The 10,838-nt window shown below is 48.4% G+C and overlaps 3 protein-coding genes across 3 annotated transcripts; 2 read left to right on the top strand and 1 right to left on the bottom strand.

Moving 5' to 3' along the window:
- Window positions 1-1,370: 1,370 nt before the first annotated feature.
- Window positions 1,371-4,857, top strand: BDV27DRAFT_145106 (putative lipase/esterase family protein; the record flags this gene model as incomplete). The annotated part of the gene is made up of 5 exons (XM_032070361.1): window positions 1,371-1,958; window positions 2,025-2,445; window positions 2,499-2,500; window positions 3,079-4,504; window positions 4,565-4,857. 5 exons carry the CDS (start codon window positions 1,371-1,373, stop codon window positions 4,855-4,857), a joined length of 2,730 nt encoding a protein of 909 aa, XP_031927776.1.
- BDV27DRAFT_172214 (uncharacterized protein) lies at window positions 4,765-7,552 on the bottom strand (the record flags this gene model as incomplete). Its single annotated transcript, XM_032075799.1, has 2 exons — window positions 4,765-6,309; window positions 7,030-7,552. 2 exons carry the CDS (start codon window positions 7,550-7,552, stop codon window positions 5,006-5,008), a joined length of 1,827 nt encoding a protein of 608 aa, XP_031927777.1. The 3' UTR covers window positions 4,765-5,005.
- A 1,431-nt stretch (window positions 7,553-8,983) lies between these two features.
- On the top strand, window positions 8,984-10,838 carry BDV27DRAFT_112042 (glycoside hydrolase family 76 protein). Its single transcript, XM_032064555.1, has 4 exons — window positions 8,984-9,200; window positions 9,285-9,532; window positions 9,607-10,056; window positions 10,136-10,838. The coding sequence occupies exons 1-4, from the start codon at window positions 9,098-9,100 to the stop codon at window positions 10,715-10,717; spliced, it is 1,383 nt and encodes a 460-aa protein (XP_031927778.1). The 5' UTR covers window positions 8,984-9,097; the 3' UTR covers window positions 10,718-10,838.

A 10,838-nucleotide genomic window follows, 5' to 3' on the forward strand; every position in this document is an offset into this window, starting at 1 on the left:
GGCCCCCACGGTCGAATTTTAGCAGAAGCCATCATTGATCCACTCTCTGAGGCTCTCAGGCGTGATTGCTCAGTGTTGCCTGCTGCTGAATCCATGGTACAAAGGCTGTGATGTCTTGGCATCGTGCGATTCAATCTCTGCCGTAAGCTTGAGAACGATGCAGAATTAGGGGCGACTATTTTTGTTTCTGGCTCTAACTCCCAACGTAATCCAAACTAGAGGATTCTGGAGACGGCTGTTGGCTCCGTTACCTACGCGGCAGCTAGCTTTCTGGTTACGTTGTTCACCTGTAGACCTCTGAGCAACAGGTCATGCAAACTGGCAGCATTCTTGAGGAACAGAGATCAGTTGAGCAATTCCATGTCTCCGTGCGTGGAGGCCCAAGTCATCGACGATCGTAAAATATGAGCAGGGGCGTGGGCGAGTGCCAAGAATGCAGCCTGGAGGAGTTGGATGATCCTACTTCTTGAGTGACAAATGGGAACCATAGTTCAGCGGTGGGGAAGAATTGTCGAAACTTGGCACCGACGAAAAGACTCAATCCTCCATTTACACCAACAGTAGATGCGTCGATTTAATTTGCTGTATATGTTTCCCTGCAATTTCATGTCGTGAACCCAAGTCATACCCAGTGTTCTTTAGTCTGTTGAATCAATTACCGCTGTTCGGCAGTCAACCAGTGAAACTTGAAAAGTTCTTGGCGATGCATCCTCCCACCGTAATTTATAATATCCCCTTTTTCTTTCTTTCTTTTCCTGGGGGAAAGTATATACGTGAATGTCTCCGAGGGTGATTCTCAAAGGGCAATGGCAAACCCTCAAAATCAGCTTCTGTTTGCAGAGAGATATCACATCACGTGCTAGGGCTCGGAAATGATATCGGTCGGAATTCTGCAGCGGATTCGGGACAGGGAACAATGCAAAGCTTTGAATGACCAAGGATGGGCAGCCTCCTTTGAAGATAATAACAGGGTTGCAGAGGTCGTAAATGTCCTGTCCTCTATAGACCTGCGTTTGTTCGCTTACCGTTACCCCTCTAAACTCTTGACGGCCATAATGATAGGCTGTGGACACATCTTGGCTCAGCAGTCTACCCGAAACATGACATCACGAGGCTGTACACGCTGTTGCGATTTGGAAGGTTTTTCTTTGACAGGAGAGCAATCCAAAGTCAACTTACGCTTCGATCTCGATGAATCCAGATTAGGTCACTTGAGAGCAAACGCGAAATCTTGAGTGACTCATTCCCTTCATGCGTCGGGCAGTTATACGGACGAATACGAACGCAACCAAGTTTCCGGAGGGCCAAGGGACTATAAATATGCGATGCGCAAACATGCGCACTGTGACAAAAACCGCTGGCACGAAATGATGTCTTTCTTTTATCGCTGGTTCGGTCCCCTGTACGATGCTATTCTATGTCCAGGTCTCCCTTTCAGTTTTCGCTGGCGCCTTCTTGCATTACAGCCCGTAGTATTCCTTACAAATGCAATTCAATATTGGCGCGGCATACGCTCGAAACATCCCAAGACCACTATCTGGATTCCCTTGAGGCGTGCCCCGGGTCACTCTGTTCGCGCTATTGTATACCACCCCCTCGAGAAAGTGTCAAAGAATGAACCGCGAGCTCTCCACCTCAACATCCACGGCGGCGGGTTCCTCGGAGGTCTCCCTGAAGGCAACACGCCGTTCTGTGATCGAGTCGTGGCAGAGACCGGGGCGGTAGTGATATCAACCTCTCACCGATATTCCCCGCGGTATACTTTCCCCGTTGCCCATAGGGATGTCCAAGATGTAGCTGAATGGTTGATTGAAAACGCGGGAAGACTCTGGGACGCTGATCCAAGACTGATGAGTGTGAGTGGCTTCTCAACGGGAGGAAATCTAGCCTTAGGCGTTGCGCAATGGTTGGCCCGGTCGGAGTTCAACGTGAAGGCAGCGGTGATGTTTTACGCACCCGTAAGTTATACCTTCATTACCGGTTTGTCAGATGCCTGAGTAGGGCTTTTCTTGACTTATCCACAGGTCGATCTGAGGCTGTCACCGTGGGAAAAGCTGAAGCCGGCCAAATATCTAGATAAGGATCCTCTAGCTTTTGTTTTGCCCTTGATGGACGCATATGCCGGTTTGGAGCGAGAGAAGTATCGGGATAGCCCTATACTACATCCCATCCTGGCTGATATCGAGTCACTGCCACGGAATATGCTGTTCCTTTGTGCGGAGGTCGATATTCTTTTTCATGAGCAGACAGTGTTTGTGAATAGATTGAAAGATGAAGCTGCGGCCCTTAATCGCGAAATCGAGGGCCTACAAGAAGCATCACAAGATCATCCAAGCAATAGGGAAGACAAAGTGTCGCTAGCTTCAGAAAATGAAGGAACTGTTCGACGCCCGTATAACATTGAGGGCATGTTCTTCGACGATCAGATACATGGATGGATTGAGTGTATGTGTCTATGTTTCTATATGTTGTTATACACACTAAATATGGTTGGTAAGCAGTGCCTTCAATGTTCATCGATACCAAACTGAGAGACAAGGTCTACAATGATGCCGTGCAATTTTTGAAAAAAGTCTATACTTCCCAAGGATGAGCTTGCTTTCCTCTGCGGCATTTCATGATCGGATGTAAAACGGTAATCTCTTGTCAAAACAACCAATCGCCTTTATTCCCCCCTCTATCATATGTACATAGCTATTTAGGGTCTCCTCTCATATAATTACACTTATTAACAGAATTTGTGGCTCGGTATCTAGTTGGCTATCAGGCATGACGCTATATTACATCGAACATTCACAGCGAACGAAAGCTACAAAATGCAAGTATTGGCCACGTCAGCGACGGCATGCCCACAGCGCTTAAATGCAGCTGAACTTATTAGCGAATCACTCCAAGACCAATGAATCGACATATACTGCGCAAGGCTGTAACGTGGGGTAGTAGCCTTCATTAACGCTTCATCGCCTACAGTTCATAAATGTACTGCATTGCAGCACACAAAAACACTCTCTCCCTCTCTTCCTCTCTTCCTCTGTGCAACCCACGAAACTCAACATGGCTCAAACCACTGAATACAAGGCCGAGTATCATCACTTCATCCCGCGGTTTCTCCTGCGCCAGTTCGCAGCTCTCGAACAACCGCCACCTGCGCGTCGTCGGAGAGGAAGAAGGCCACGCAGTCAAAGGCCACAAGGGCAGTCGCCCAAAGATCCGTTCGTCAATGCGGTAGACTTGAAGAAGAACGCCCTGGTCCAAGTGTCGGTATCACGCGAGTTTGGACTAGTGGACATGTACCGCGATCAAGGCTACCCGAACCCGAGGCATATCGAGGATAATCTCGGAAAATTGGAAGGTCATGCTGGTAGAATTATCAAAAGAGCATCAGATACATTCAAAGTCGGTGATAAACTTGAATTAACTCGCCGCGAAAGGGATACTATAAGGAAGTTCCTCTTCCTGATGAAATACCGAAACTCCACTTTCTATGCTCGATTCAACCATGACAGCATCACGACCTATGATTCTAATGACAAACACCGTTTGGAGAGTTACATGCGGGAAAAGGGGTTCAAATCGCCTCGTGATATCTGGTACGCCAATCTCAAGACTTTCTTGGATCTAGAAATGGATCCAGGTATGCAGTGGATCAGCAAGGTTCACAAACAGGCATTCCCGGACGATGCAATGATGTTCATTGATCACATGCAGGGCAAATTCATGGCATTCTGTCAGCCTTCGTCAGAGGAAGACGAGTTCATATTGACCCATAATGCGTATGGAGTCTTTGAGGGCCCTTCGGATGTCCAGATTGACCCCGCTACCGGGAGAGCAGTCGAAAAAGCATACACGGAATACCATAACTTTGCACCGATTTCTGCGAAACTCATTATCATCTTGAGAAGCTCCTTGCTTGTAAACCCCTCTAAGGAAGGCGCAGATGATCTCCAGGCGGAGTGGGAAACTCTGCGAGAAAATGTCAGAAACCAGCATTTGTCTCCTGATAAGGCCGTCTCGATACTCAAAAGCCTTCCTATCGAGAAGTGTGGAAACTCGTACTCAACTGTGGTCAATGGGAAGCTTGTCTTGAAGCCGAACCGGGGCCCTCGGGCTGAAGACAGGTTCTATTTTACCTGTTTTCGTATATCTTCCTACCATGTCAATTTGATCAATAATATCTTCCTCGAGCAGGCAACTAAAGGGGACACTATAGTCTACAGATCTAGATCGGCTCTTGGGAGAACCCTCAAATCGTATCTCTTAAACGTTAGGGAGGGTTTCAAAGTGGTGACTGGTGAGGCCAATGACCCTCACCTGGCATTCCTAAAGAAGCTAGAGAAGATTGCAGGGCAATTAGCTGGGAAAGTCTGCCTTAAGTACAAGGTCATCGCTCGCCCAAAGCCCGAGATCCATATGTCCCAGTGGGTTGCACACCTAGTTGGGTTGAAGGTAATGGCGTTGTCGGGCAAATCAGACGTGCCAGAATTGTACAAGTTCATGAAATCAGGTGATTTTCCCCTTAAGTAACTTTGCAGAGTACGGTCAATAACGTAACCACCATTTGCAGATGGGGGATTGGACTCATATTTTTATGATCTCATGCAGTCGCAACTTATGGTTTTTTTGAAGATCAAGGTAGATGTGATTCTGAGCCATTCCAAGTTAACACAAGATGACAGGTTGGAAGTCAAGTATCAGCTGCAGGAGCTATACATGACGTTCCCTGCACAGCGCGTCTGGCTTTACGTTAAAATTATGCGAAATCTACCGAACTTCGACGAACGAGACTTCAAGAAGCCAATCCGTGAGCTAGAGGTCAACGGGCCTGAGGATGATGTTGCGAAATGTGAGTATGCATGACCGAAGTTTCTTTCTATGAATAAATGATTATTCAACTCGATCACAGTGATTGCTCGATATCCATCGCGAACAGATCAGCTCACAATGTTGATGTTTTATAAAGCCCAAATGGTGGCTTCTGTCCTTATATAACTAGTCGAGACAATGTTTATCCCCGGAAAGCCTCTCCCTTGGGGAGATCCATGAACCCATACATGTTCATTTTGTGTGCGTCTTCCTGAACCTGCTGGGCCCATTCCCCCAGGTGCTTCATGAAGAGCGCCAGATTCTTTTCGTCACCTAGATCGATTGGCTGCTCATCCTTGCCCACTTGCTTCATTTGCGTGCCCGCGGCGGCGCTCGTCAAGCCAAAGTTCTGCTGATCAACCTTTTGCTCAATCACGCCAGTCACTCGGCCCTCAAGGATATCGCGAGGAAGGTTGAATTCTTGACAAGCAGGTCGAGCCAAACCGACACCATCCACCGTCTCCAGTGCAGCCACCATTCCCGACGCCGTCCGGAGACCGCCAGTAACGTAGCTCTTTGTTTTGCCCAGCACAGGGGTAATCATGGATGCGAATTCCAGGAAGAAGGCCTCTCGGTTCCTGGTAGAATCCCGGTCGCGCGAGAACGCGGGTGCCTCATACGTTCCACCAGAGAGCTCCACAAAATCGAACTCATTTTGTTCCAGAATCTGACAAAGTTGTTGGGCTTCGGCCGGAGTAAATCCCTCGGCCTGGAACTCGACTGAATTGATCTTAATACCCAGAATAAACCCCGACGATGACGGCAACTCCTGTCGAATAGACCGGGCAACCTCCACAATCAAACGTGCCCGGTTCTCCAGACTTCCACCATACTCGTCGGTCCTCTTGTTCGTGGTCTGCGACAGGAACTGAGCCAGCAGATACCCGTGCGCGCCATGCAGCTGGATTCCATCGAATCCCGCCTTGTGGAGGTAGACCGCAGCATGAGTCCATCTTTTAACGAAATCCCGGATCTCATCCTTAGAGGCAGCATGTGGCTTCGCAAACGTCATCTTAAGCGCCTCCGTCTGCAGCTGCACATCACTCGCTGATACGGGATCGGCCTGTACGCGCTCTTCCACCTGGCGACCGGGATGACTGACCTGCGCGACGATCAAACTGCCATGTTTCTTCGACTCCGCCGCCATGCGAGAGAACGCCTCAAAACGCTCTCCGTGGAAGGGATTCTCAAGATCAATGATGGGGTTTCCCGGGGCCTCCAGCTGATCGTATGCGAGCATAATATTTCCGGTGGAGAGCATGCCATAGCCGCTCTCGCCCCAGCGCTTGTACAGATTGATCAACTCATTGCTGGGAATTCCGCGCGCTTTCAGATCTGTCGGGGACCAGGACGATAACCGCTCCGTCATGGCACCCTTGTAGAAACGGTTGGGCGCGGTTCGCTGGCTAAAGGCAAAGTGGAGCGGTTCCCCCAATGGGGTTACATCTACCGGGTCAGAGTTGTATCTTGCAGACATATTGTTCCTGAAGTCGTATCGGGCTTTAAGAACAGTCCGGATATGAGATTAGTTGCTAGAAGAGTGTCGTAAAAACGCAAAATTGCTGTGAAATTGGAAGGTGTTGTCGCCATTTTACCACCAGTTATACTAATCAAAAAAAAATAAGATTGATTTCAAAGCACGATGGGTCTCCAGTGTCCCCATTCTTGGCCGGCGAACGAATGATCTTTTGCTACTCGATCCCACAATTCACCTTTTGTGCCGAAGTTACTGCATTTGGACAGTATAACTTACTAAGCGGAAGAAGCCCAACTGTACAAAAGTTATGTAGCAAGGTGTTAAGCCTAATCAAACAGAAATGCCTTACTCATGCCTTACTAATTCCAATATGAGAAGGATTGAAGAAAATATAGTCACGTGATACATCAATAATCTGCTAGAGAGTTTGACATTTGCAAGGATGTGAAAGATCGTCTTTCTTATACTCTATTTTAAGCATGGACACTTTTGGCCTCACCCCTGATCTCTCTAGTAGTCTTACATGGCTGCTTTATTCCGCCTTTTATCTAATCATGGTTATCCTTTTGTGGTATCTCAACTCCGTACAAGCCTCGAGTCCAGTACAAACAACGGGACGTCAAAAAAAAAAAAGAAAGAAAAGGTAAAAAACTTCATGAAGACAACTTACTCATCAGGTCTAAAAGTACAGAAATTAAGCGTATCCATAACATTGCCCTTTTTCTCAACAGCTTTCCTTCTTCTCCCCTCAAGCTCATACCCGGCCTTCACCAACACTTTTTGACTTGCTTCATTCCCATCAAAAACCTCCGCCTCCAGCTTCAAAACATGTGCAAAATTCTCAAAGGTCCAAGCAGTCATTGCAGATAGTGCTTCCGTAGCAATGCCCTTCCCCCAATGGTCTTGACCCAGCCAGTACCCAATTTCCATAGTCCGATAGTATACATCGTCCCTGGCTTTTAACCCAATAGCTCCGATGGCGATATTATCCTCCCGCCGGCTAATGACGAAGTCGAGGATCGGTGAGCTAGAGGTCGCGATTGATATCCAGGTCTTGGCGTCTTCGATGGTATAGGGCTCGGGAAATCGACTGCGTAGCCAACGGGCGATTTCGGGATTGTTGCCTTCTTTCGCAATGGCTTCTACATCGCCAGGGTAGAAGGGGCGGATGAGGTAGTTGGAAAGTTGGAGGATTGGGGTTGGTGCCTCCATTCTTTATTGATTTGTTTTTTAATGCGTAGGTATATATCTAATATGAATGCAAGGTGTGATTATACTAGTGTATACTTTGGTTAGTTGTTATGCCACAAGATGGATCCTTAGGGGCTCTTACCTACATAACAGGTACGTTCTATGGCTTTTGTTTTCATGACCCTTCGGTCAATTCTGTTTTCTTAGAGTGTAATGTGTAGAGGGTTGGATGAGCAGTGTAGAATTTGGAGAAAGAGATTCTGGTCCGATGGTTGGGATTATGGTCCCTCTCTATATATATATGTTCTGAGTCAGACTGACTCAAGGCCTCCCGGAGATCTTGTGATTGTTGAACTAGCCATATTTTCGTTATCAGGTCGTATAATTTCCACTGATATTAGGGATGGCTCCAGTGCGAGTAAGCGCTAAGGAGATATGGCGATGGTCCTTGACCAACAAAGTTACAAAGACGTTCATTGAATGGATTTCTATTTACTCCGAAGTACGCCGAGATAAAGTCGAAGTACCCGGAGTAGATCTGATTTGGTAAATACTTGAGTAATTGGAATTCATATTAACAACTACATTTATCTGCACTAGGATCGAGTGATAATATTCAGCTAACAACGGTGGCTTTCAAATAGTGTGGTGCTTGAAGCTGTTCATTAGGACCAATCTAGACTACAGTTGGTGATGGTCCCCACATTTCCGTAATGAGTGGAGATCTGGGGAGAGAGAAAAAAAAAAAAAAAAGAACCGCGACAGAAAGATGTAATTATGTCATAGACGACCGAGCATAGGAGGCTAGAAGAAGTTCCTTTGAAGCTTTTTTTCTTGCCAGGACCGCTGCAGCAGGCCCACCAGGGTGGTACTGTGCATCACCGATGTAACTTGTCCAGTTGACGAACTGGGGTTGCTATAATTAACTGGCAGCATGGGACGCATCATCCAGTGGTGAGAGTGGGGATGGGACGGGACTAACAGCGTATCATAGCCGCATTTGGGGAGCACGGATCCAATTTTTCTGTGCATGGGTCGTTGGATAAGCAATCAGTCCCCTCCAAAGACCCCTGACTCCACGATCGACAGGGAGACAGGGTTCTCAGGGTTTTCGTTCATTCAGTTTCTCTCTCTATCCTGTTTGCCCGTATGTAACCTCAACCCTAGTCAGGTGACATCCGGGAGAAAAAGGGAACCACCAAGCAAAAGCCCAGAAGCGGACGAGACAGAGAAGACAGAGTGCAGAGATTGGAAGGGGAAAATTAAGACTTCTCTTGGATGACGCACTTGAGGGGATGATTGGTCTCGTTTCACCAGGGCCGATCTTGCCAAGGTAGCGTGGACTCCGTTAGACTCCATAATGATAGGGACTTAGTCAGGTCAAGATGGGGCCCTGAGTGCGCTTGGCACGGGTCACTTAAATTAAGCCTTGCGGGATGCACTTTTTCCCTCTCGCCAACTCTTCTCCAAGCTTTTTTCGATGTCTCCGGTCACTGCTGCTGTATTGCTTACTGACTGACTGACTCGAATCCCCCCCCCCCCATATTAACTAAACCATCGGAGAGGATGCACTACCTCACCAGTCGACAGCTATGCGCCACTTTGTTGTTCCTCTTTCTCCACGCCCAGACCGCGTTGTCGGACTTGGGTATTGTCGCCAATAATGAAGGTATGCTTCTTTTCCCCTCCTCACGGTCGCAAATTTGTCCGACATGCGCTCCAACTTTCTCAGTGCTCTAACACATAATTTTAGATTCATTAAAAAAGGGCGCCCAGGAAATCATCCCTCCGATGATGGAGTTCTACAAGCAGAACCAGACGGAGGGAATTCCTGGAAAGCTGACGGACACCTGGTATATCGCTGGTAGTATGTTCATGACGTTAATTCAATACTGGCAAGCAACGGGCGACGACAGTCAGAATGCGGTGGTGTCTCATGATCTCATGTTCCAAGCGGGCGAAAATTATGACTTTTTCTCTCAAAATTACAGTCAATGGCTGGTACGTCGTGATCGTCGTCCTCATGGCGCTTACTTTCGCCTCGGGTGCAAAATCGCTGACCGCCACGTGCTTAGGGTAACGACGATCAAATGTTTTGGGGTCTGGCATCTATCACTGCCTCCGAGGCCGGATTCCCCGAGCGCGATGGGAAACCGTCGTGGACCTCCCTCGCGCGTGCGGTCTTCAACGAGCAGATCGAGCGCTGGGACCCTCAAACCTGTGGAGGTGGTATGCGCTGGCAGGTCTGGCCCTACCAAGCTGGTTATCAGTTAAAGAACGCCATCTCCAACGGCGGTCTGTTTGAATTAGCAGCGCGATTGGCTCGGTTTACGAAAAACGACACCTATACCGAATGGGCCGAGAAGATTTGGGACTGGTCGGCCAAGTCGGGGCTGATGGACGTCAACAAGTGGATAATCTACGATTCGGTCAACAACGACGATCAATGTAAGAGTCCAGACAATCTCCAGTGGACCTACAACTATGGGACCTATTTGTCGGGAGCGGCCTTCTTGTACAATTACGTAAGTTCCTTTCTCACGTCGCCGATGGGACCCTGGAAGTGCTCCCTCACGCATGTCATCCCACTAACGATCCGTATAGACCAATGGCGATGAAAAATGGCTGAATCGGGTCAACGGTCTGCTCGGCACGACTCTCAAGACCTTCTTCCCGGACAAGTACGGCGGCAATACCATGTCCGAAGTCGCATGTGAGCCCATCATGTCCTGCGACAGAAACCAGATCGGTTTCAAGGGTTACCTATCCATGTGGTTGGCTTTCACCTCCATTCTTGTACCGTCCACCAAGGATCAGATCGTCCCTAAGCTGCAAGGGTCGGTTGAATCAATTTCCAAGATGTGCAACGGCCAATCCGACGGCGAAAGCAACCTGTGCGGTCTCACCTGGGGTGCTAACAAGTTCGACGGGGTCAAGGGCCTCGAAGCTCAAATGTCGGCCCTGGGTGGTGTTACGGCCAATCTGATGCTTATGGCAACCGAGTCACCCAACACGATCGATACGAACCCCGACGCGAAGGAACACAATGTGCCTTCCGAGGGAGGGGGTAAGGATCCCTCTAAGCTGAAACCGATCACCACCGCGGATCGAGCGGGCGCTTGGATCCTGATGGTGATGATGATTGCCGCAATCACGGGCGCCGTCGGCTGGCTCGTCAAGCCTTGAGTCGAGCAAGTCCAGATTTGTTGGTAAGGTTCAGAATTGCGGGATTTGGTTACTTCCATGGTTGATTGTATGTATATAATATTTTTCATTTTCATGGTGTTTCTTGGGAGACGGTTGGGAT

Source organism: Aspergillus caelatus (assembly GCF_009193585.1).
Source record: "Aspergillus caelatus strain CBS 763.97 unplaced genomic scaffold BDV27scaffold_84, whole genome shotgun sequence".
In the NCBI taxonomy this organism is placed as follows: Eukaryota; Fungi; Ascomycota; class Eurotiomycetes; order Eurotiales; family Aspergillaceae; genus Aspergillus; species Aspergillus caelatus.

Bases quoted from the DNA above. Each gene is read 5' to 3' on its own strand.
- BDV27DRAFT_112042 (XM_032064555.1), top strand. From the start codon at position 9,098: ATGCACTACCTCACCAGTCGACAGCTATGCGCCACTTTGTTGTTCCTC. The intron at 9,201-9,284 runs GTATGCTTCTTT...ACATAATTTTAG, and splicing joins TATTGTCGCCAATAATGAAG to ATTCATTAAAAAAGGGCGCC. The intron at 9,533-9,606 runs GTACGTCGTGAT...CCACGTGCTTAG, and splicing joins AAAATTACAGTCAATGGCTG to GGTAACGACGATCAAATGTT.